This window comes from Paroedura picta, chromosome 7, assembly GCF_049243985.1.
Source record: "Paroedura picta isolate Pp20150507F chromosome 7, Ppicta_v3.0, whole genome shotgun sequence".
Lineage (NCBI taxonomy): Eukaryota > Metazoa > Chordata > Lepidosauria > Squamata > Gekkonidae > Paroedura > Paroedura picta.
The window spans coordinates 21,309,556-21,336,294 of NC_135375.1; the positions used below are offsets into that span (position 1 = coordinate 21,309,556).

At 44.4% G+C, this 26,739-nt stretch overlaps 1 protein-coding gene across 5 annotated transcripts in view; it reads right to left on the reverse strand.

Annotated features, from left to right (window-relative positions):
- LOC143842180 (leukemia inhibitory factor receptor-like) overlaps positions 1-26,739 on the reverse strand; it is a 104,349-nt gene that overhangs the window by 18,879 nt on the left and 58,731 nt on the right. For all 5 annotated transcript variants that reach the window (XM_077347011.1, XM_077347014.1, XM_077347010.1 and 2 more), the window contains 11 exons: positions 24,801-24,981; positions 22,467-22,736; positions 20,405-20,537; positions 18,767-18,930; positions 17,842-17,987; positions 16,211-16,376; positions 14,128-14,198; positions 11,954-12,167; positions 4,526-4,705; positions 3,132-3,233; positions 1,315-1,482 (listed from right to left, as the gene is read on the reverse strand). In XM_077347011.1, coding sequence (XP_077203126.1) covers positions 1,315-1,482; positions 3,132-3,233; positions 4,526-4,705; positions 11,954-12,167; positions 14,128-14,198; positions 16,211-16,376; positions 17,842-17,987; positions 18,767-18,930; positions 20,405-20,537; positions 22,467-22,736; positions 24,801-24,981 — 1,795 coding nt within the window. The remainder of the gene's footprint in view (positions 1-1,314; positions 1,483-3,131; positions 3,234-4,525; positions 4,706-11,953; positions 12,168-14,127; positions 14,199-16,210; positions 16,377-17,841; positions 17,988-18,766; positions 18,931-20,404; positions 20,538-22,466; positions 22,737-24,800; positions 24,982-26,739) is intronic.

A 26,739-nucleotide genomic window follows, 5' to 3' on the forward strand; every position in this document is an offset into this window, starting at 1 on the left:
AGGGTCTCTCTCTCTCTCTCTCTGTCTACCCATTGCCACTACCTGGCCTTTGTAGGAATTGCTCACAAGGCTCCCATCTTCCCTTCCAGTCTCTGAGGCTTGCCTCTGTGTCTCCCACTATCCAGTGTCTGCTTATCGTGGGGACAGCTTATTGCTTTGGGCACCAGTGGAAGAGTAGCCCCCTGACAACTGACTGTCCCGCCCCTTCCTCCTGGTGCTCCTATTGCAATAGCATGTCCAAGATGGTGGGGGACTATGTGGTACAGAGAACCACTATCAGTATCAAAAGATATAAAGTAGCGATCCCCAACCTGTGGGCCACGGACCACATGTGGTCCTTCGACTAATTGGAGGTGGGCCCCGAAGGATGCCTTCCCCCCCCCCCGTCATGAGTTACACTGTCAGTTTAACTGTCATGAGTTAAAATTTCCATGAAAACAAAATGTTCCTTATGTTCATTGTTGTGCCGTGTCTGTATCTTATTTTGAAGGCATGTTTAAACATTACCATAGCGATCAGAGAGCGTTAGGGCAGTGGTTGAGAGCAGAGGAGTAAACTACCCCCCCCACCAGGCCTCAGTAAAAGGCGTTGAGAGGTCGCCGGTGATAAAAAGGTTGGGGACCACTGATATAAAGTATTTATTAAAAGGAAAGTGTTCACAAGCACCGGGTTGAGCAAAGGATTCAAAAGAAAAACACAGTTCCTCTGTCTCTCCCTGTACATATGCTCTCTATACATGTGACTTTATTTTATTTTATTTTTTTATTTATATCCTGCCACTCTCCGAAGACTCGTGGTGGGTCATGTGAAAATAATTTAAAACCTCATTAAAAATCAATCAAAAATCCCCATTGAAACCCATAAAACAGCTGCATAATCCCCAATCCTTCCCCAACTACAGTCAACCATCACAGGTTCAGGATCGCAGAGTGGAATAGCATTTGCCAGAGGAGGTGCCCTAGTTTTCCATGAAACCTGGCCTCAACCGGGCGGAAGAGCTCCGTTTTACAGGCCCTGCGGAACTTTCTCACTGTTCCCCACTCCTGCTGCAGCACAAAATGCCTCTGCCACAATGAAGCTCCTGGGGCCAGAAGCAGCATTTCCAGTGGCCTCTGAGACTTTGAGAAACTGAGGCTGTGATGGATAAGGTCATCTGCAGAAGCATTCCACTGGATCCAACCCACAATCTGCATTACTAGAAAGTCTCATGAAGATTTCTGTCTTTACTTGGACGGTCAATACCATCCAGCACATGTGCTGTTTGAAGCCCAATTGGTCACAAGCCACATTTCATAAGCGATAGGCACCATTTACCTGTTTCAAAACCCTTGGACTTTATACCGCCTTCTTCCCCCTTGGCAAAGTGAATTAAATAGCCTTTTAAGAAACCACCACAGTCACTGAGGGGAAGTTTCTCCCATGTTATCAAGATGGAATCTGAAGTGGTCTTTTGCACTACCACCTTGGGTGCAACTCTCGGACCTGGGGAGAAGGCAAAAGGAGGGAGAGGGTTGTGTTTGGATCACACATTAAACAGGAACACTGCAACTGAGCATTTTGGGTCATCCAGTTTAAAAGGCAAGCTACATTATAAAGGAAAGCATCTTCCATCAGCCCAATTTCAATGGTAGAGTGTAAGAAGTAACAACTGGATACAGCCCAGGAACAACTCTAGGTAGGCAGAAGAAAAGTTGGTTCTTATATGCCGCTTTTCTCTACCCGAAGGAGCCTCAAAGTGGCTTACATTCACCTTCCCTTTCCTCTCCTCACAAAAGACACTCTGTGAGGTGGGGGTGAAGCTGAGAGAGCCCTGATATTACTGCTCCATCAGAACAGCTTTGTCAGTGCCATGGCAAGCCCAAGGTCACCCAGCTGGTTGCATGTGGGGGAGTGTGGAATCAAACCCAATTTGCCAGATTAGAAGTCTGCACGCCTAACCACTACACCAAGCTAGCTCAAGTGGATGAGCTCTTAAATAAAAGCAACCCCCTAACAAACATGCCCATTTACCTAGGTTTTTGTTGGTAGTCCACTGCTCACTGGTCCAAGAGTATACAAATATAATTATAAATAAATAAAATTTGAATCCAGCAGTGTCTTCCAGACCAACCATAATTCCAGGGTATAAACTTCCAACAGTCAAAGTTCCCTTTGTCAGAGACAAACTCTCAAAAGCTTATATCTTGTAAAGATCTTCTACCAGAGGTGAACATGGCTACCCACCGGCAAACTATCTGCATTATTTCTGATTACTGTTTGATTTCACTGACTGGCAATGAGCTCCATACAACTGAAGACCAGGACCAGGCACTACAATTGGATAGAATCCCTCCTAGAAACAATGCAGTGAGAGTCAAGAGCATCTAATGAGACAAAAGCTCTTCTCCTAACCTTTAGGGAATGACCTTCAGCTCAAGGATCTAAAAAACAAATGGAGGAAAACTGTTGTTGAAACAGCTTTCCAAGACCAAATGACTTTGTTAACCCCAACCTATAATGCGAGAACAGCTTCATTTTTTTTACCTGTGCTGTTTTCGATGTAGATGTATCCTCCTTTGGATATAACAAAGGGCATGATTAGACCAGAAGCCCTAGAGCATCCTGTTGGCCACAAGGACTAGCCAGATGCTTCTGAGAAGACCATAAACCATAGTCTTTTCTGCGGTTGCCTGGCAACAGTTGATCAAAGGTGTTCCATTTAACTAACATGAGTGAGTGTCATTGATTGGCTGGTCTGATATAAATATGTCTAGTGTCTTTCTAAAGCTGATCTTGTTCTTTCCTTGTTTCTCCTGTCCAAGTGGGCTTCAGTCTCTTGCAAGCACAGAACTGTACAGCTGAAGACACACCTGTTCTGCTTTGAATCTGTCCAGAAAAATGGTAGTGACTTTGCTAGAGCCACCTTAAAATTACAGCTGGGGTAAAGAGCCAGCAACTAAACATTGTAGGGTAACCCAATTTTTACACGCATCCATACAAAGGTGAATGCATTTCACCACGCAAGGTGAATGCATTTCAACGAAAATAGGAACTGTTCCTTTGATCTCTTAGCATTAGTTCAATAAATTTCAGCCATATATATGTCCCTTTCTCTTACGTTTGACAGTTAAGCAAAATGCAAGTGTACTTACTCAGTTCTTCTGTGTAGCCACATATGAATTTCATTAGCTGATATCCTTTGTCTTTGCAGCCAAAGACAGAAAAATTGTATCTCAATCCAGGCTGGAATAAAGCTGAGAGATAATAAGAATATATTATTTCAAAGAAAACATTTCTTCCACAACGCTTTGATCAAAATATCTAAATGTGTGTTTTCATGCAAGTAACAACGGTTCTGCAGCTCGTTATTTTGTTCCTTGCAAAAGAAGGAATTGTTCCTAGATGGCTAAATTTTGCCATACCAAGCCAGGAACTGTGATGTTGTGGCTCTCCCAAAGCATGAAGGATTCTAGCTGTACTCTGATCTTGATATTTGGGGCTTTCCCCCTGTGGTTGTTCCAATTTCTACCCCATCTCCCTCCAAACTTGCCTGACTCATAGAAGGAAGATCCTGTGTGTGTGTCCAAAGACTCATCTCAGCTTTGGGTGATTAAGAATCATGCAGCAGCCACTGAAAAGGTTACTGCTTAAAAGGCTAAACCCCTCTTGCCCAGACCTCCGTCTAGCTGCAGGGGGAAGATAGGAGCATCTGACCACAGCTACAACCAGCCAGCTTCTCATGCAGTTACAAACACCGCACCGTAAGTAACTGCCAGACCCTAGTTGCTGGATCCCATTAGAACGCTTGTATGCATTTCATTTTCACTCCCCCACTGGCTAAAATTTTTCAGAAAGGCAGGGAAGGCTGCAACTGTAATAAAATGACAATCTGTAAGGCAATGGCCGATCTCTGTCATCAACAATATGTTATCAGGAGCAGCTCTAAAGGAACTGCTCCAGTTTGGCTACTGGAGACCTTGTTATTTTGTTATTTTAAGTCAGTGCAAGAGAAAAGGATGGTGGCCACTGGCCATCTAGACCGAAAAGGCCTGTTAAAAACAAGATGTTTCCCACACTTGTTCTGTTCCCCAAACAGAAGAAAACACAGATGGATGGGCATGCAGCCATTGCAACTTGGCTACAATTAAGCAAACAATTGTTTGCACCATGAAGGGACACACAAACAGAGATCTTGGAGGAATCATGGAAGGTTTTGTGGTAGCAAAGGAGAGGCAAATCATTTCACAAATACAGCGCGCCTGACAGGTACACTCAAAACTTCCTGGTAAGTCTGATGCTGCACCATCATCCCTGAATGGCCAATCAAGTAAGTCCAGCAGTTTTCCAAGGTCTCAGGAAGCTCTGCTACATAATATTGTTTGCTGAAGAAAAGTGAAAGTTTGGGGGCTTGCACATGCCACGCGCATGCTCCAGCACTGAGCTATGGCTTCTCCTGCAACAGGCCCTCACATTTGCAAAGGCAGTCTTCCATGAAAACAAGACAAAACACATGCCTCAATGAAGTGAAATATCCTTATTTTCTTACCAGATTTGATCACAGCATGGGTCACATTGGAAGGAAATGTTTCCCAGTCAACAACACAGGGTTTAGACCCAGGTAGTTGACACCATCTCACTTTGTAGCCACAGGTAACTTCAGAATCGGAGTCCCATTTAATGGAAACACCATCCCCTGTTGCAAAACCCTCTTCTCTTGTGGGATTGCCTGAAACACAAAGAGTGCCATAGATTCAGTTATTTAGACCCCCCCCCTTTTCCTACCCGTTCAATACAAATTCACAGAGAACCACAACAGCATACCTTGCGATGCCTAACGAATACACCTTCTAAAATTAAAGTTGTACAATCACTACCCCAGTTAGAACATCACACAGTGTGCGCCTTCCAGAGCGTCTTAGCTTCAAATTTCAGTTCATATCAACCAGTCTCAAATGTTCCATTTTAGAGCCAGGTGACTAAATGGATGGTGGGTGAACAGTATCAAGCATTCCTGAATAAATCTGCTTTCAGGTCTGGCTGCAGGACTGATAAATGACCTACACTGGAAGATGGACAGAGAGAGCACAATTCTGTTGGTTTTCCTGGACCTGTCAGAGATTTCTGATTCCCCTGATAATGGTGTCCTTCTGGATCAATTTTCCAAGCTGGGATGGGGAGGCATCTTCTGAGCTCCCCTCCCTCTTTGAGATGAGAACAGTGGCAATTGTGTCTACACCCTATAGCACCAAAGTTCCTGAAATCTTGACACTGAAATTCTGATACTCTGCCCAGAGAGACTTGCCTCTCCCTTTCTGTTGCCATATTCCACCAGCAAGTGAAAAGTTCTTCGTTTCGTGTGGTGTACCCTCCGTGATTGTTCCTCCATGCCATGTTCATTGTTGTGTTAATGTTTGCGTATGTGTGTGTATATCTTCACCTGGTTTTTAATGATATGGAATTTAATGGTTTTTATAAGGTGTTTTGGATTATGTATGTCTTTTATCTATTAGATGTCTTGGTGGTCCAGATGAGGGCAGCAAGACAAGGTATAAAATTCTGCAAATAAACACCCTCTCAGCTGCTGCTTCCATTTCCTTCCCCCAGAAAACCTGATGCCTTTTCAAGTAAGAAGGGGAAAAGATGAGGCAGACCAACACAGCTAGAGTATTTATTTAGATTTCTATACTGCCTATTTCTTTGCAGCACCCATTTCCTACTGAAGACAATCTGAATTTATTTATTTAGTCATATTTATATACCGGTCTCCCCTGAGGCTCAGGGCGGTTTACATGGAACGTAAAGAATTACACACTGAACTCTGCTTTGCCAATAAGCTAGAATAGAACAATGGTGACAATAGTAATAGCAACAGAAGATAACAATTTAACAGAAGAGTAATCAAACAGGTCCATGGAATAGATTCAGATACATGGATTCCAGGGCGGGAGGTTCAGGGGCCCAGTGGATGTCGCTGATTCCGGCCGACCTCAACCAATGAATGTAAGACCCCATTGCACATGATTGCTGTAGTCACCACTAGAGTTTTATTCTGCAGGACCTCCATAATAATGGAGACCAGGTTGCTTGACACAACTGTGGTAACTGGTCAGAAACTACAAGTGTGCCCCTTATCTTATCCCAAAACCAACGCTGTTTGTTGAAGGAACATATGATGTTATCCGTTCAGTCGTGCCCGACCCTTAGCGATTCTATAGGAAAGTCTTTGCCATGCGTCCCTGTCTCTAACTGCTTCTTTTATTTGGTTCATGGTCAGCCCTGTATCGTGTCGAAGGAACATATATATATGGAGAAAAGGAGAAAAGGAGGTTGAGAGGGGACATGATAGCCCTCTTTTAAGTATGATAGCCCTCTTTAAGTATTTGAAAGGTTGTCATTTGGAGGAGGGAAGGATGCTGTTCCCATTGGCTGCAGAGGAGGACACGCAGTAATGGGTTTAAACTTCAAGTACAACAATTTAGGCTAGATATCAGGAAAAAAAAATTCACAGTCAGAGTAGTTCAGCAGTGGAATAAGCTGCCTAAGGAGGTGGTGAGCTCCCCCTCACTGGCAGTCTTCAAGCAAAGGTTGGATACACACTTTTCTTGGATGCTTTAGGATGCTTAGGGCTGATCCTACATTGAGCAGGGGGTTGGACTAGATGGCCTGTATGGCCCCTTCCAACTCTATGATTCTATGATCTACCCAATCCAAAACAAAGCTGTAACACACACAATTTACTATGGGTAGAGATGCATGGTCTAGGGCTTTCATAACAACCAAGCATTCCCCCCCCCCCACACACACACACATACAAATATTTATAAGAAAATCTTGTACTAGGAAGCAACACTCATAACAAGACACTAGACACACTAACTTAATGTCTGCTTGTGCTGGAGCGTCTTGCAAGTAAATCAGATTTCAGTCTATTAAAAGCTCATCAGGACTGTATTGGCTTAAATTCAGATTTTCCAGCTCTCCGTTAGGAATCAACTGGGATAAACCAGACTGTGGAACAAGCTACACGTCCTAACCAAAAACAAACCGTATGAAACAAGTAAATAAGGATAACTTTCTGTAGTACCATCGATAGGATGGCTGTGCTAAATACATTTTCTGGCATCCCTTTTCCCTTCCTTGCCTACGATTGTGTCGGCAGCTAATGTAATGCTTAGATTGCTGATCCATTAGCCGCTCAGCCTGCGGCAATGACGAATACCAAATATAGGCTTGAATTGGCACTCGGCGGAGAACCGGGGGTGAGGTGGAGGAGATCTGTTTAGTGCAGGAGCTTACTGTGATAATATTTATTTCTAGCTACCAGCTGCATATTGCAAGTGAAACCAGTAAGTTGAAGGAAGCTAGCAAATCCCCCCCCATCTCAAGGCACCCAAGGGACACAGGCAAGTTTCATTAGAACCGACTCACAAGGAAATGTATCTAGGATTGCATCTGCTTGCCAAGAGCCAAAGTGGAAATGTTTATCATGCCCCTAGCTCACACGGGGAAAATTTCAGACTTGCGTAACTTTATTCATGAGTAAGCTCCACTGATCTCTGTGGGCCTTACCTGCCTCGTCATACGCAGCTGTTAGTCAGAAGTGAACTATTTTGATCCAACTTGCTGCTAGGCTCCTGTCTCCCTTTAAAAATGCTCACGAAACTCACAGCACACCTCAAATGACATCAAGGGCATCCTTCTCTCTTCTGGGCCTCCAAAATATTTCCAGGATGCTCAGAATGCAGTTCGAAAAACAAGCTGCCAACTTATCCCTCGTACAACGTTCTGGATGAGTCACGCTTCAGGACTGCCATCCGTGACTCACAGGGAGCTTCAGAAATGAGTTACAGTGTGGGGTCTTGCAGACAGAGACATTCACTCAAACTGTGTTCCTAAGCAGCGTCTAACAAGCAGCAAGAATTGCCAGCTGTTCATTTAGTTCACAGCCACAGAACAGACACCTGGACCTTCCTACGGTTCTGAAGGACAGGAGGTTATTCCCCAGAGAACTAGCTTATTTTATTTAGATCCAAAATGTTTGACATTTTGTTCAGCCAATGGGTTGGATTCCCATCTGTTTTCCCACTGGTGAGAAATCTCTACCAGGGAACATGGACTCATATAGCCAAGAGGGGCGGTAGAAGCTGGAAAAGGAATTGGACGAGAACAAGCAGAAAAACTAGTATAATCCAACCCCAAATACGCAAGGGCAAAGGAATTCAAGATGGCGCTAGTGTACAGGGAGCTTCAATGACATTCAGTTGTGAGCTTTCTGTTTTTCACATTTCCTGCCCACAGGGAACAGCGAGGTTAATTCCAATAGTAGTAGAAAAGAGCAAGAATCAAGTAGCACCTTAAAGACCAACAAAACTTGTGGCAGCTTTTGAGAGACACTGCTGGGTTCTTTGGATATCTTAGTTTTTATTAACATCTGGACTGATGGACAGTTCCAGAGAACTCAATAATTTGCAGAAGAGCAGGATCAAGCCCAGTAGCACCTTAATGACTAACAAGACTTTGAGGGTTTAAGTTTCTCAGCATCAAAGCTCCTCTTATTAGCAAAGCATATGCTCTGGAAATCTTGTTGGTCTTTAAGATGCTACTAGACGCAATCTTGTAAACTTAAATGGACTCCAAGGAATGGTAGAGGACCGGAAGGCATGGAGGATCATTGTCCATGGGGTCGCGATGGGTCGGACACGACTTCACATCTAACAACAACAACAACAAGACACAATCTTGCTCTTCTACAAGTTATTGAGTTCTTCAGAACTGTCCATCAGTCTAGACGGTACTTAGGAGTCCAGGGCTGCAGTGAGCTTCACCAATCGGGTATCCGCATTAAGTTCAGAATCAATATGGTTCACGATGGAGAGCTGTGGCCTTCCAGGTTGCCCAAGGATAGGTGAACTGGCCCAGGTGAGAGATTATGCATATACTGGCATGAAAAGATTTCAACATTATAAAATGGAGGTGGAGGAGATTTTTTTAAATGTTGCAATGTCTGGACTGATGAACAGTCCTTGGAAACTCAAAAACTTGCATCCTGTTATGTGTCCTTGGGTTAATTCCGATAAAGAAGTATCACATGCTTACTGTAGCCATAGTTTTAGCATGCTGCGTTTTGTTTCCTTCTGTCTGGTTGTTATCCACCCTGCATATTACTTTAACCACTGAAAGGCAGGAGACACATTCCCTTAAATTATTCTTCACTAATGGGTGGGCAAGCTGTTCTTGCCATAAAAGCCTGTCAAACAATATAAATCTTCTCGATGAGGAAATCCTGAGAAGGTCCCTTGGGACACCATTTGAAAACGTCGTATTACAGACACATGGAAAATCGGGGAAGGAATGATAATTGCCTTCACAGCATCGCAGAGTGAAACTGTGAATAACATCCCATGGGGGACTGTGACATGGGAATTGGATTCCGGAGGTCTCACGTACAGACCACAGCTGGTGTGGAGGCAAGATGCTTCCTACATCTCTTCCTCCTTTTGGGATGTAGGGAAAAACCCTTGGGGGAGCACAACAGTCAGTGCAGCTGAATGGTACAGTTGCCAGGTCAAAACTGCAAAGACAAAGTTGAGTTGTATCACTGTTTTCATATCCACACCTGGCTTTCAAGCAGGACTTATTGTGTCTGTGGCCTGGGAGCCAGGGAACGAAGGCCAGTAGTGCAGAGATGGTTTTCACAACAAAATTCCACCATGGTCTGCGAAGAGGTAATGCTCAAAAACACTACTGCTAAGAAAACTGGCTCCCCCCCCCCTTGAGAACTGAACAGTGCTGCTGATGAAACTAACAAACTGGAGCGTGTCCAGAGGAGGGCAACAAAGATGATGAGGGATTTGGAGACCCAAGACATATGAAGAATGGTTGGGGGAGCTTGGTCTGTTTAGCCTGGAGAGGAGACAACTGAGAGGGGATTTGATAACCGTCTAGAAGTATTTAAAAGGCTGCCATGTAGAGGATGGAGCAGAGATGTTCTCTCTTGTCCCAGAGAGACGGACCAGAACCAATGGGATGAAATTAATTCAAAAGAAATTCCGTCTAAACATCAGGAAGAGCGGTTTCTCAGTGGAACAGGCTTCCTCGGGAGGTGGTAGGTTCTCCATCTTTGGACATTTTTAAACAGAAGCTGGATAGCCATCTGACGAAGAGGCTGATTCTATGAAGGTTCAAGTGGGTGGCCGGTTACAGTAGATGAGCAATTGAGATGTGAGTGTGCAGGGGGTTGGACTAGGAGGTTCCTTCCAACTCTATGATTCTAATTATCCTGTTGTTAATTTCGACTGCTAATAAGATTTTTCCCAAGCTGTTTCAGAAAGACTGCTCTCAGTTAACCCCTTAGGACCTGACTTTTTAGAAGAACAGATCATCTCTTAAACACTTGGCAATTTAAGGATATCTTATTATTATTTACAGCTGAACCTCTCGGTCTCTTTCTTTGAGGAGGTAAAGACCTTTGAGACCAACACTGTCCAAGGATTAGAAGGATTGAGACTCTTAAAGCACTATCGATACAACAACTGGGTTCAAGAACAAGGGAGAACAAAACAGAGCTCGAGATGAAAGTATTCATATGGGAAATAGTAACAAAGCACACACTGGTTCTTCGTTTTGGATGGCTTCATTCTTCATACTGACCCACATGCCTTTCTGCAGTTTTTAATCATACCATGGGCAGCCTGTCCTTCCTTCTTCCTTACAGAGCACTGGTGCAAATCACTGAAAGCCAGAAACCTGCCATCTCCTTTCTTTCCACAGGAAGTGTAGCTTTGACACACTGAGTAGACCAACTGGGTCCTACATCAACTGAACTATCCCAACAAGAGATCGGTGTCAGACTCTTTCATTCAGAACAGACCCCAGGATGCCCAAGTATTCTACTTTTTGGATTTCCATGGATCCTTTATCTATTGCAATCAACTCCTTCACCAAGGCTTTTTTAGGCCTTATTGCTATAGAGCATGGGCCAAGGCAGAAAATCACCTGTGCACACTTCCCAGGCACACCTGCAAAGAGAAACACCAGCAGTGACACCCTCACACTTGACACGGGTCCTAGCAGCAGGACCTGCCAACAGGGAACTCTAGACACAGTCTGGTAGGTGAGACTGCAATCTACTTGAGGGCCTGAGCACATGGGCTGAAGGCTACCACCCTGCAATATCTGTGATTCCCTACACATTTCCTGTCCATTCCATGATGACCAGCGATGGAAGCTGATAGAGATGTTCCAAATGCCTCTAAACCCAGGCTTTCAAATCTTTATTTAACCTCTTTGTTACATACGTTGTTTCCTAGACAGCTACACAGTAGGACTACCAAACCTTCAGCAGTTGTGTAAAAGAAGAGACACAGTTTTTTCCCTCTCTACCCGAAAGAGTCTCAAAGCAATTTACCATCACCTTCCCTTCCTCTCCCCACAACAGACATCTTGTAAGGTTTACAACCGCCTTCCTCTTACTCTCCCCGCAATGGTCACCTTGTGAAGTAGGTGGGGCTGAGAAAGTTCTTCGGTCCAAGGTCACCCAGCAGGCTTCATATGGACCATTTATGCACTGGAGGTTTCATGCCAGGCTGCAGTTTTAGTCATGGCAGGTTGCCCCACTTCTTCCTGCACCCACACAGGGGAGCATTTGGCCTGGTGCACCTCATCTGCCCCCGATTTGTACTCCTGCATGAGAGCTGGGGCAGTGAAGTCCCCAGTGCATAAATGGTCATGGAGAAGAGGTGGGGAATCAAACTCGGTTCTCCAGATTAGAGTCCACTGGTCTTAACCACACCACCACACTGGCTCTCTGCAGAGGTTTTCTGCAGGTGCAGTTTGCTATTGCAGGCTGAGAATTGCTATACCTGCTCCAACTCCCTGTTTTTCCATAATATTTAGACACGCATTCAAAGTTCTTACGTCTCTGAAAAGCTGTTCATACCACATTCCCAGATTCCCTGCCTGATGTTGTACTTACCAATCAGAACTTCTGCACTCTTTATCCGAGCAGGAGGAGAGGCGCCCCCTTTGTTCTTTGCCATGACATCAAATACATAATCTTTCCCTCCGAGGTTTATTATAGTGCCATTGTGGATTGCAGAAACCTCCTGAAACATCAAGCCCTTATCCGGTTCAGACCAACACACTTTATAATTCTGTATCAATCCATTGGCTTCAGAAGCAGGTGGTGGCTATTGAGAGAAAGAAATTGTTTTGAGGGAGGGGGGAATTATTTTGAAACACAAATAAAATACGGCTTGCAGACAAAGCTTGCCTTATAATATTGATAGATACGTTCTCCCTTTACTACTGTTTTTATTATCACTTAGTAACAGTTCTTCGGATTCTGATATGAACTTAAGATATTGGATTTTTCAAACCCTCTCCACAGTAAGTACAACATGCAATGTTATTAAAATAGGTCCCCGTCAGAAAGAGACTGTGTGATATGATGAACTTAAGATTTTCATGACAAAAAATTATAAACAAATTCTAAGAAGAGTTAGTTCTTATCTGCCGCTTTTCTCTACCCGAAGGAGTCTCAAAGCAGCTTACATTAGCCTTCCCTTTCCTCTCCCCACAACAGACACCCTGTGAGGGAGGTGAGCCCTGAGATTACCGCTTGATCAGAGCAGCTCTATCAGTGCTGTGGTGAGCCCAAGGTCACCCAGCTGGCTGCATGTGGGGGAGTATGGAATCAAACCCAGCTTGCCAGATTAGAAGTCCGCACTCCTAACCACTACACCAAACCACTCCTAACCACTACACCAAACCACTCCTAACCACTACACCAAACCACTACACACGTATTTAATTACCGGTTATAACAACATTAAAGTTCACATAATCTGAGAAAGACATGGTGAAGGAAACAAAGATAGTTGAAGGAAATGTGATGGGGGAAAGCACTATGAGACGACAATTAATGAACTTGGGGGAGGGGCTAACCCCTCCCTCCCACACACACAATCTCAGTCGTGCTTGCTTCAGGCCATTTTTTTTAGCACTAGGCATTTATGTTTGAAACGTTTCTGACCAGGGGCTTCTGCTTGCTTTGATCTCCGTAATTAAACCCGGCCTGCCTTGCGAGAACTCCTCATAAGTCATCATGATGCAGAACTCACAGAGGGAGACCCTCACAGGCCTAACCCTTCATAATGACAGACATTTTGTCAGCAACAATGGGGACAGGACTTGTGGCAGCCAGGCACATATAACACACTGATCTTGGAATAGAGCTACCACAAGATAATGCCTACCGCAATCTAAAATGCATTTATTTATTACTTATTAATTAGGCTTATATACTGCCCCTCTTGGACCACCTGGCTTGGGGCAGTTCACAATAAAACATAAATCTGTCAGTTGTTTTATTCAGAGCATGGTAACTTTCCATGTTATCTGACCCCACAGAAATCATTCCTGTTAACTATTCCCTCCAGCCTCACATTTCTTAACAAGAGTGGTTCTACTGAGCATGTTAGCCATACACGGTCTGCGCCCAGTGTACCTGAGGGATCGCCTCTCTGCTTACACCCCCCAAAGAGCTTTACGCTCCAAGTACTTCCGACTTTCTGGTGATCCCTGGCCCCAGGGAAGCTTGCTTGGCCTCATCCAGGGCCAGAGCTTTCTCCGTCCTGGCCCGCACCTGGTGGAACGAGCTCCCATAGGAGATCAGGGCCCTGGCGGAACCTGAACAGTTCCGCAGGGCCTGCAAAAGGGAGCTCCTTCACCAGGCATTTGGTTGAGGTCGACCTGAACCACCACTCCTAATGGGCCCTTCCCCTGAGTCCACCTCCTACAGCACTCACTAGAACTCCGCCCAACCCACTGGGCTATGTTATGTGTTGATTTAATGTTCTCCATGTTTTTCTATTGTTCTACTATGTTGCTTGTCGTTATCTCTGTATTACTGTTAAACAAAATTATCTGTACCATTTCTGTTGTATGTGAACCGCCCTAAGCTTTCAGGGAGGGCGGTATATTAATATAATAATTAATTAATTAATAACCACTGGTGCACAATATCGGAGGAGAGAAACATCTCATCAGAGACAATTGTGTGCACTGGCTCAGTTGGTTCCAGAAGACCAGCAATGCATCTAAAAACAGCAGAAAATCTAACAAACCACTAAACAGTTAAACAGGTACCTTCCAAAAGATCTTTACAGTTTCTCCATCAGGACTTCTTTCGCGCCAAACATCTGGTCCTCTTGCCGGAGCTAGGAAAGGACAGTTTTTAATTACAAAAAGTAAATGATGACTTGTTAGCAGCGGACACCAAGTCCTGACACCTTTAGGGCCAGACCATCTGTTTGCGACACTGGCCAAGACTGACCCCACAGAAATCATTCCTGTTGACTATTCCCCCCCAGCCTCACATTTCTTAACAAGAGTGGTATATACTGAGCATCAAAACCAGCTTTGCGCAATCTTTTAGTACTGTGATTCAGGGCAGAACAGCAATATAGTAAAGCATAGAACATGTAAAGGTAAAGGTAAAGGTATCCCCTGTGCAAGCACCGAGTCATGTCTGACCCTTAGGGTGACGCCCTCTAGCGTTTTCATGGCAGACTCAATACAGGGTGGTTTGCCATTCCCTTCCCCAGTCATTACCATTTACCCCCCAGCAAGCTGGGTACTCATTTTACCGACGTCGGAAGGATGGAAGGCTGAGTCAACCTTGAGCCGGCTGCTGGGATCAAACTCCCAGCCTCATGGGCAGAGCTTTCATACAACATTTCTGCTGCCTTACCACTCTGCGCCACAAGAGGCTCTTCTAGAACATGTACATTCATAGAAAAAAGTGATTTTGTCCCCTTGCACCCCACCCCACAAATCAGACAAATATGATGGAGAGGAGGGAGAACCAGATACGAGTACCATTTGCAGACTTTAATTACAAAGGTTTCATTGGCTGTGAGCATTCAAAATTAACCCTTCTATTGGAGGGGCAGTCAACCTGTGGTCCTCCAGATGTTCATGGTCTACAATTCCCATGAGCCCCCTGCCAGCCTTTGCTGGCAGGGGGCTCTTGGGAATTGTAGTCCATGAACATCTGGAGGACCACAGGTTGACTACCCCTGTTCTATTTTATTGGCTCAACTGTCATGATATTATGGAACGTGCAAGTATGTGCTACGAACTCATATTTCTTTGGCAGGGGTTCAGCAGAATAGATGAAGTGTTGGTCAGCTATTACTGGGTAAACGAAGTGTGTAAGCCAGGGGGTTGTAGATGTGTGTCTGTACAATAAGAAGCAGGGGAAATGCAAAAGGAGATGAGGAAAGAATGGACAGAAAGTACATTGTAACTGAATGTAGAGAGATGAAATTCCAGTTGGCATGAAACTATATTTTTTTCCCCAATAGAATATTCCATTAGCTCATGCTACAGCAACAAATATTATCTTTAAGAAGAAAAAAAACCTTTAAACCTACTCTCTTAAAACATGATTCATATCGATTCCAGTCCATATCATGTGATATAAATGAGGAAAAAGATTCCATTACCTCCTTCTTAACATACCGTGAATGATTTAAAAATACCACTTGGTTGCCATTTTGTTAAAAGTAAATCTTTCCCAAATATTAGATTTTTAAAATAGAACGCAAACTCAGTTTATAAATGCCAGATTAACGATTCTAGGAAACAACCTGAGTTCGTCATCCATGATTAGAACTCCAGATGTGCTGTTTGATTCCAAGTCTTAGAATTCACCAATTACTTGACGTCTTGAAATCACTGCAGTGGGAGAGTAGACACAATTGTGCCAAACCCACCTCCACCTTATGACCCAGGGACACTCTGTCTACAGGAAGTGTATGCATGAAGGTTCCATCCCCATGAGTTGAACATTCCTGAGCCTGAGCTTGGAGCTCAAGATTATACAGGCAGGAGACGGGGGCCAGTTTGCTCATGACTGCTCCCCACCTATGTAAACTGATTTCGGTATATGAAGTAACATCAGTGGAGGACAACTGCAGTTGGAGCTTCAGATACAGGGATTCCCAAACTGACACCATGATAAAAAAAAATCAAGCACTTCTAAATTGTAGAAGAAGATTTATAATCTGCAAATCCATACACCACTCTGAATCGAGAGGAGTTTTCCCTAAGCAGGAATGTCTAAATTGTCTTCAAATCACTTTACTTGTGTTTCCTGGCTCGAACACGACTTTTCCATGCTTGAATTTGAAAAGAGAAACACATCCCCATTACTCGTTAAACTTACGGGCTTCCCGGGTTGTGTGGTGTTTACTCTCACTCCATTTGCTCCACTTCCAGAAGAAGGGATCAGCAGCTGAGCAACGAACTTGGAAAGCGTAATTTGTGTAGGGATGCAATTTCTCCACGGAGACCGAGTAATCTGAATTTTCGGTACCATTCAGCTGAACATTCTGCAATTGAATAAAATCAATTTATAATGGTGGAGAGTGCTGGACTGCTAGGAATAGAACAACTGGCATCATATATTTGTATAGCACAAGCAATGTACGTGGATGCTTTTCAGAAGGGCAGGACCAAAAGCACCTCCTCTCCCTTCCAACCCCAAGGAGCTCACAATCAGAAGGGTCCTTTCACACACAGCCCTAGCAGCACAAGAGCTACTTCCTTGCGGTGAGACTCACAGAGAAGAAACTGTATGTACTGAATGGCAGAGCTACACAGGCAGGGCCAATTCAACCAGTCATTCCCACCTGACTATCAACAAAGAAAAACTCCAAATGCAAGAACAAAAATGCTGCTCCAGAGTAGCGATCCCCAACCTGTGGTCCGCGGACCACATGTGGTCCTTCGACTAATTGGAAGTGGGCCGCGAAGGATGCCTTCTCCCCCCCCCGGCCCTTTACTTCACCCCCCCCGGCCCTTTACAACACACTTCGGGTGTAATTGTCTCACATCACTCCCAGATGGGACTATCTCGTTGCAGAGAAACAAGCTCAGGGTTCCCATTGATTTGCCATTGTCATGAGTTAAAATTTCCATGAAAATAAAATGTTCCTTATGTTCATTGTTGTGACGTGTCTGTATCTTATTTTGAAGGGATGTTTAAACCTTACCATAGCGATCAGAGAGCGTTAGGGCTGTGGTTGAGACTAGAGGAGTAAACTACCCCCGCCCACCGGGCCTCAGTAAAATTGTCAAGCGTTGAGTGGTCCTCGGTGATAAAAAGGTTGGGGACCACTGCTCCAGAGGACTACCAAAAGGAACCAAGAGCAGTGCCCAAGTGTTCTTGCTCTAGAACTCTTCATTGGGCTGGATATTAACAAAAAAAAGGATAGGGAAGAAAAGATGTCTCCAGCCATCATTTTAAGACCTTATCTTGTCACAGCATCCTCTGTAAAATGCTGAGCTTAACACCTACCCCCCACACCTTATAGCGGGTTTTGGAGGGGGGGGGGAGAACATCCAGCTTGATAATAAAGAGTTCTGGAGATCTCCAAAGCTTGTACTCTGTATCCTGCCATTTTGTTTGGTCCTAATCACAAGGTATTACACAGTTTTTGTTATCATTTATTTATTTTGGATAGTTCTATGCTGCCCTCTTCAAAGTCCTGCTAAAAGGCAGTTTGCAATGAAAATTCCCAGCATATGTATTAAAAATCCAGTAAATTACACAAGCCATTATTTTATTTATTTGTTGCATTTATACCCCGCCGTTCCCCAGAGGCTCAGGGTGCCTTACAAAGGACTTAAAAATACATAAGGAATTTAAACATAGACGTAGGCAGTATAAAAGCTATCCATAAAACAGAGCTGGGTGCTAAAGAGCCGGTCTGCTTAACTCCCTGACGTTTGAAACACGAAGTAGGCAGCTAAGCAAACACGCAAGCACACAAATTCAAAGCAAAAGGTACCTACCAAATTTTCTGTGCCCCCACTACGATGAATTTGAACCAGACACTGAAGCATAATTGGTTTGAAATTGCCAGAGAGACGCCATGAGAGAGTGAGGCCGGTCGCACTATCGTTACCCACAGTTAATGCTGTGGGGGCCTCTGGAGAAACTACAAGGGGGGAAAGAACAACGCATCAGAGGAACGAAATAAAGCTAGGACATTTATACAGCTGGACCATAATCCTTCTGGCTTTGGGAATCTGCGGGCAAAAGGGCCAATTTAACATCTGTGTTGGGTTGAATAGCTCTTCAGTCTGCTGTCTTCCTATTAGTCTGGAGCAGGGGTGGCCAAATTATGGCTCTTGAGAAGTCCATGGACTACAATTCCCAAGAGGCCCCTGCCAATTGGCCATGGAATTGCAGTCCATGGACATCTGGAGAGCTACGGTTTGGCCACCCCTGTTGAAGGGGGCCAACTAGGACTTCCTCCTGTGACACCTGACTACTGACGTACAGCTGCCTCCTCAAAGACCTCACCTGCCACCAAGTTGGACCATGCCACCCACCCAAACCTGTTTGTTACACAGGGGGGCAGTTTTATCATAAGGAAAACACTATTTGGGTAAAATCGAAGGAGAATAAAAGGTCCTTTGTCAGAGTACAAGTAAATTGCCCCAAGTTTTGTTCCTGTTACATGGAGAAACATGGAGAAACACAACTTTGAATATGATGCACTGTCTAATGAATTAGGAAGCTAGCACAAAATTTAGAATAGTTATGAGGGGGAGGGGAAATGCAGAGAAAACCTAAAGATATAAATGGAGTGCTTATTCATTTAAATATTTCATGGAGGTTTTGAAGGGGAAAAACTGATTTCTGAATGAATGTTTCATCTTGCACATGCACAAAATAAACTATTTTTTTGTGTTGAATATTTTAATAACTTACCTCTATAATTGATATCAATTAAAACAGAGGATTCTGATTGACCCAGGGGATTGGCACCATGGACTGTAAAGTTATATATTCTCTGATTGTTGAGAACTGGAAATTTACATTGATAGTATTCAGTAATTTCTTTTCCATTATATGTCACATTTTTCCCAGATATACTGCGAAATTTAAAAACAAGACGGTGAGAATTAATATTCCGTTCCCAACAACGCATTTGGCAACAAACTTCTATTATCCAATCAAAGGGCAGCATAATTAGAATGTATCAGAAATAGAGTAAAGAAAATAAACATGCGTTCATTCTTTTAAAAAGTATCACTAACTGGATCTCATAACCTATCGGAAGACAAGTGACAGCTGCCAATCTGCTCAGCTTTCCCCCTCCCCCAGGAGACCTTTCTCAGCCCAGGACTATTAAATCTGGGGGGCTGCAGGATCCAGGCAGGGTAAAAGCCACATGGGTCAGAAGAACAAAGACCTGCCCTCCTGCCTTTGTCATGAGTGAGGTTCACCCTCCCACTGCAGCTTCCTGACCCACAGACTATGACATCATGCATGTTCGACCACCCCTGGAATAACCTTTCCTGTGGCTGGAAGAAGGCTGCTGGAGAAAAGAGAAAGCTAGGAAAAACCGCAATCCTTACACTGGATCCAGCCCAGTAAATTGAGGAAGTGAGCAGTGACTCACAAAAGCTCATTCCCTGCCAAATTCTTTGCTAGTATTTAAGGTGCTACTGGACTTTTGCTTTTGTCAACAGAATATAAAAGAACTAGAAGCCCTTAGTCCAATGTATCCCCCTATAAATTTTAACAAATTTTATCTTCCAGGGCCATCAAGAAACCTCACAAAACCCTGGGCCTATTCTGCACACAATAGATAATGCACTTTCAATGCACTTCAGAAGTAGATTTTCCTGTTCTGCACATCCTATGTGTGCGGAATGGGCCCTGGTTGAGAAAGCCTGGTCTAGACAAGTGCCAAATCCAAACAAACTATTTAAAAAGTTATACTTGATAACATAAGTCTACAAACAGGGATGGCTGCAAAAATCACATTGACTGGATCACATACACCCCCATGCCCACTTGGAACACTTATTCGATGTAATCCATGTGTCTTCCAATGAGCCACCCAGCCAAGTTCTCCTCTCCCTCCCCCAGGCTTTGCAGAGACATCAGAGAGCACTAGTCAAGATCATCTAATGCAATGGTCCCCAACCCCCGGTCCAGAGACCGGTTCTGGTCCATGGAACAGTTGGTACCGGGCCGTGGCTCCTCCTCGTCCTCCTCCCCGGCTGCTGCCTCGGGGGCTGCTCTGCCACTCTGCCGCCGGCTTGGTCGCCATGGCTGGGGCTCCCCCTCAGTGTGGTACTGCACAGCTGCTGCTGACAGTGCCCCCCAGTGGGGCGGCAGGAAGTCAGGGGCGCCGGCGGGAAAGCAAGTGAAGCAGGGGCTCAGGCAGCGGCAACGTCTCTCGGCAAAAGACTACCCCCTCCCCCCGGGCATCAGTAAAATTGTCAAGCGTTGACCGGTCCCCAGTGATAGAAAGGTTGGGGACCACTGATCTAATGGGATATTAACATCATATTACATTAGGGAATATTATAATTCATATGAAATGATCCTGATCACCTTTCAAACAAAGTATAGTTCGTTCTTCGCTCTGGACTGTACAAATAGGTTTGTCTTCCTCTTCTCCATTCACAAGAGATGTCCTTAAAATCTGTTGTTTCACAGGTTAGGTTCTGTGGGATATCAGGGGGGTCTGTAACAGCAAGAAAAAAGCAACTAGATGTACTGTCATAAACAATGAACCTTAAGTCACAGAGATTTTTAATGTTTTCAAGTCATTAATGTAAGAACTTAGGCAGATTGTGAACTGGGTGGGCAGGAAGGGATGTGCCAGTGTTTGTCTCTTGTGGCCCTTCCTTGCATACCCAGGAAATTACTGATTGCCAACGTGGGATGGCAGGTGAATTTCCTCCAGGCCGGGCTGAATTCTGGAGATTTATGTGTGTGTGTGTGTGGGGAGGGGGGGGGGGAATCACTTGGGCATGAAAATGGGGTCACTGTGGGTGGGCAGGTAGGTGTGAGTTCCTGCATAGTGCAGGTGGTTGTACTTGATGACCCTGGAGGTCTTTTCTAACTCTACGATTCTATGAAACTCCATTTCAGTGTGGTGGAGGTAGACAGTGTAGTCAAATCACAGCTGACCTGGCAGGGTTTATAAAAGCAAGAGGTGGTTTGCTATTTGCCCCTCCACAGCAAATCTGATGAGATGGGGCAAGCCTGCTTGATCCAAGTTAGTGATGGGCAACTACTCCCTTCCTCTGAATAGTAACAGGGTTACCGAACACAAGGAGCACCACCAAACGTTTTTGGAAGTTCACCTTTTATTGGGTCCTTAGGGTAGAACAGGACTCTACATTTGCACAGATTATCAAGATTTCTACACATGGCATGAAATGTAGCTCAGACAGAGCTAAGCAAACTGATTTTGACAACACTGCCTACCTCCACCACACTGAAATGGAATTTCATAGAAACATAGGAGTTGGAAAGCAAATAGAGTAAATACTTAAGGCTCCAAAGGATGAACCTGGAAGTTTCAAAAGCCCAGAGAAAAAGCAGGCTGTGTAACCCCTGAACTTGTTCTGCCAAGCACTGACATACTTCTCACAGCAGCAGCCAGTACGGCTGCTAGTATTTCATTTGTTTTCTCCCTACTCATTATTTCCTTGACCTTTTTATTTTAGGCCGAGTCCAAAAGATGTGGTTTCCTGAACTTCAGCAGGAAAGCCAATCGGCCTAACTCGAAGGAACTAAAACAGGGAAAAGGTAACATTTCTCATATACACAAGCTTTATGAGTTAGAGACAATCATATTTTGAACCAGGTTGTTTAGAATTTCCTCCAGAGCTTAATATAATTCATTCTCGCTACATACAGTTTCTGTTGTGGGGATAATCCAGTCCCTGAAGACGACCAACAGACAGTTCCACCACTCAATCAGTTCTGCACCAGACTTGTATACATACAGCAGAGTCACAGATTGGGCTCCACGGACTGATAGAGCCAAAATACTTGCAGGACCGCCTTGCACCCTATGCCCCCCACAGGGCCTTGCGCTCAGCGGGTACAAATCTGATGGCCATATCCGGGCCCCGGGAGGTGCGTCTGGCCTCAACCAAGGCCAAGGCCTTTTCGGTCCTGGCCCCTACCTAGAGGAGTGAGCTCCCGGAAGAGCTAAGGGCCCTGCGGGATTTACCAGCTTTCCGCAGGGCCTGTAAGACGGAGCTCTTCCACCAGGTTTATGGTTGAGGCCGGCGCCTGGATGGTAGATTCCTTCCCCCCTGATTAGGTCAAGTTGGCGATCGTATCCAGGTGGGGGGGGACCCCAACATGGCAGTCTGCATATAGTATGTCTGCAGGCTTTCCTTTATTAAATGCTCACCCTTTTGGGGGAAATCAGGATCTAAGCTAGAAATAAACAATAAACCTTATTTTTGTAGTCCCCTCTTCTCGTGAGGCTCAGGGTGGCTAACATCAATCAACACATACAATTATCAAAAGCATTAAAACCGTCAAGTCATACCCAGTCCAATTTCCATCTTAAAGAAGAAACAATCCCATTATTTACATCCCATCAAAGCAAAGAGTTAAGATGAATGCCTTTGCTGAGCTATGTACTTACAGCCTACAAAGACAACAGTTCCAGCAAAATTGATGGGATCCACCTTGCACCATGCATTTTCCCCAGCTGAGATGCTCCTGTTAACGTTTGACACGTAGATCGCAGAACTCCAGTTGGAGAGGCGGATAGTCTGGTCAGGTGGGTGAGAGCTATACTTTAAGCTGACAAGCTTTTGTGTTGTCTCCCACACGCAGCAGAAAGTCAAGTTGGAACCTACTTGCACCACTGAATCACCAGGAAACATTTTAAACAATGAGCCCGTATCGTTCCCTGCAATAAACAAAGGGAAGGATTGGGGGGGGGTTGGGGGGGGGCAGGGGGAAACATTCAGTTTATGATTATTCCCTTAGTCACCCAGTTGCACAACTGAACATTTCACCCAGACACAATACACCAGGAATTATTCTTAACGCAAATCCCAAATGGAAAAGAAACTGGGTAAGAATTAGGACCATCCATCTTTGTCCGTGAAGCTTAAATTAAGGTAGTTTTCCATTTCAGCTGAACAATATTATGCAATTTGATTTTATATCTATCACACCTGCGAGTAGGATGCTGAACTTCCCATTCCTTTCGCCTCTACCTGAAAAGCCTATTTGAATTTTTGCAACTTTTTCTATTTTCTTCCAATAATTTCCCCCCTCCCCCTACTGTGCACATTTCTCCGTATTATGTGTGCCTTGGCATAGCGGCACAGTACGTTATAAATACAAATGGCACAGACAGGACCTATAAATGTCACTCAAAATGCATATAAAAACCATACAGCAAGCAAACATCAATAGTACAAACTGTGAAAAGTGAAGAAACTGAAACGGGTGACAAAAAAGTAAATGAATATACAAACTGACAAAATAAAAAAACTTTCAATTATTGCTAATTGTGTCGCACATTTGACATTACAGCTTCATTTCTTATCTCCAAATACATGACATGCAAGGAGACGGGGAAGATGAAGCATGGATGCACACCTAAATTGGAGGGTGGGGATGATGACTAGAAACAGAATGTGAGAAAATTGGAAATACAGGTGGAAAGAACTGGAGTACTGAAGGCAAGCATGTACAAAGACAGCCAGTTCAACTATTGTTTTCCAAATAGTTTGGGCATTCATTGCATTTTCATAGCACCCTCCCATACAGCTCAGAGCATTTTACAACATAGGTTCATAACATAGACATGGTCCAGGATACACATTACATTACCGTCCAGAGCTAGACTTGGGAAACTGTCTCAACATCAGTAAATAAATAGCCACTAACCATTCAACGTTTAACCGTAAGCCAACACAATACTCCGCATATATAATTTTGGTCTTTTATGTATTAACTTCATACAACTTGGTCTGAACGACTGTAATAAAGTTTGACCCTGACACTCCACATTTAACCGTTAAGTATTGAACAATTTAACGTCACGTTTGACCGTAATCTAAACAGTTGATTGGACCGAGGGCTGTAGCAGGGTGTTCTGGAAGGCCCTGTGGCTGTTATCCACTCCCTGGCCCCAACCAAAGGCTTGCCAGAAGAGATCTGTTTTGCAGGCCCTGAGAAACTGCATTAGCTTCTGCATGTTTAAGGAACATACCCTATCCTTAACTTTGGGTGTATGCGATTTTACCAACAATCCAACCAGTTCAAAATGCTGGCTCTCAACCAGCTGACTGGTGCTGTGAACACCACTGACCATGCCTACATAACGGCAACATGAACCCCAAGTAACATCTCATTTTACACTAAAGCCTAATGCTAATTCAAAACTTACAGGGGATCAACTCAAGAGAAAAATTCACACAGATGAATTCTGACTCTTACGTGTGTCACTGTTGGCACACTTAGTAACACACAAGCGAGATGAGGCGCACTAGCATAAAATCTTCTGGAATTTGAGCAAACGGAAAAAATTAACAAATGTATGGAGAAGCAATGCCATGCAAGCAATTTTTTTGTTGTTGTTGTTCTGGCACTCTGTAGCACAGTGGTTCTCAACCCTGGGGTCCCGACACCAAGTGGGGTCACCTGGCCCCTTTCGCGGGGTCGCCAGGGGAGGTTAGCAGTGGTGGGCAGCAGTGGCGGCGGAGGCAGTGCCATGGCACTAGCCGCTTCCACGCCGCCTCAAGATCATTGTGCGCTTGCGTGTGCCACCTCTGCTGCAGTTGGGGTTGCAGCATTACGGTGGTTGAGATCCGCTGTAGTAACATCAAGTCAGTGATGGTCTAGGTGTTTCTCTCAGTACCTGGTTCCAAAGCACAGGACCTACCTGTGCCGCATTCTGCTGTAAGCCACACATGCAAACCTGTTTTGCAGTAGCCATCATACGCTGACATCCTGTTACCTGGTATCTTGGCTAGCGGGCTCCACTCACTCCACGACGACATCCCCGGAGAGCCTTCCTTCAAGTGATGGTAACAGCGAATCCGGACATAATGAGTGGTACACTCTAAAGGTATGTCTGATGTCCAGCTCCAATAGAAGATGTTATCTTTTTTGCCAGTTAACTTTGAACGATACGTTTCCTAAAAATGTTACAGAAAACTTTATTAAAAGCTGTATTTTTGACTTCTTATTGATAACAACAGAAGGAAGTCTCAGGGAGGGATAGCCAAGTGGCCTAATCAGGGTCCCAATTTGGTCACACTGAGAGGAAAGCCTTTTAAGATGCCAATTATAAAGGAACAACAACAAAGGGTTGTACATCTCGTATTGTTTTTCTTCTAAGTGGAAAATTGGCTCATCCCAATGACTTTGCAGCCCTCTTGATCCAGCTGATCTCATTTGGCTTCACTGACCTTCAAGTTTACACTGGGATGACTTCAGTCACTGTCTGCTGGTGTTTTTGTCACCTCTTTCTGTCTCGTAATACTGAATCATGGCTTTATTCATGCTTCCCAAGAATAATTTTTCGGCATAGCCTAATCTTACTATAAAATAATATAATGCAATTTTGTTTATTTAATATACCACCCTTCCATAATTGTGTGCTAACCTGACTCATAGCAACCCCAGGCACATGGGTTTTCAAGGCAAGAGGTGGTTTTGCCATTGCATAGCAACCCTGGGTTTCTTGCTGGTCTGCAACCCAAGTATTAACCAGGGTTGACCCTTCTTAGATTCCAAGATATGATAAGATTGGACTAGCCTGGGCTTTCAGGCTGCTACCAAAAGGTTGTCCCTTCCCACCCACCCAATAAAGCATGAAGGAAGCATGTTCATTTCTGGCTTCTTTACAAAATCACCTTGAGTAGAAATGTTTGCTTAGATTACCCTACTCTGAGTACGCATCTTCCATATTGGGGGCATAGAGATAAGGTTTATCTGCTAAGCAAGCCGCTCTGTAGGGAATGGAAATGGGACAATCTCCCAAATGCTGTTCACAAACTAGATGTTGAACCTGTATCTGCTACTGACATCTGGCCATTTCCAGACACATCCAATACATCAGGGGTAGTCTAACTGCGGCCCTCCAGATGTCCATGGACTACAATTCCCAGAAGCCCCTGCCAGCGAATGCTGGCAGGGGCTTCTGGGAATTGTAGTCCATGGATATCTGGAGGGCCGCAGTTTGACTACCCCTGCAATACATGCTAGGCCTTCTTGCAATATTATCCCTTGTCTTATTAGCTCTTCCTCTGCATAGAAACATTGCCCAGTATTGTCCTGTACTGGACAGATAAGAGCATTGGACTGAGGTACTTTTCAGCCATAAAGCAGCAGCTGATTGGGTGATCTTGGACCAGGCTCCATCTCAGCCGAAGCCAGTTCTTCTGAGCACAAAATAGGAGTAACAGTGGCATCCTAAAGAGAGCTGCACCATTCTAAGCCCAATATTTTCAACTGATCTAGAAGAGACAACATTGCCTAGGATAAGGTGACCAGATTTTAACATTGGTAAAGTGGGACACCATTGATCGGGGGAGGGGGGTTCTTGATTTAAAATTTGGTCTATATGGAGCAACAAAAATCTTCATAGAATGCATAGAACGCAAAAATAGAATTGTAATATATATTTTTTACTTGTAACATAAGTACAATTTGCCGGGTGCCCCCAGATGTTCCTCCAAAAGTGGGACAATCTGGTCACCTTAGCTAGGATGACACTTGTGACTTTCTATATTTACCCTAAACTCCTTGGTGGGGATACAATGGCAAGATACAATTCAAGTGATACAGTTTTTATTCAGTAAGTTGGATCCAACCAACTATTGCACAAGTGTTAAAGGAAGGAGGGGACCCCCTCGGACTACCCAAATCAGGTACGGGGGGGGATCATTGAC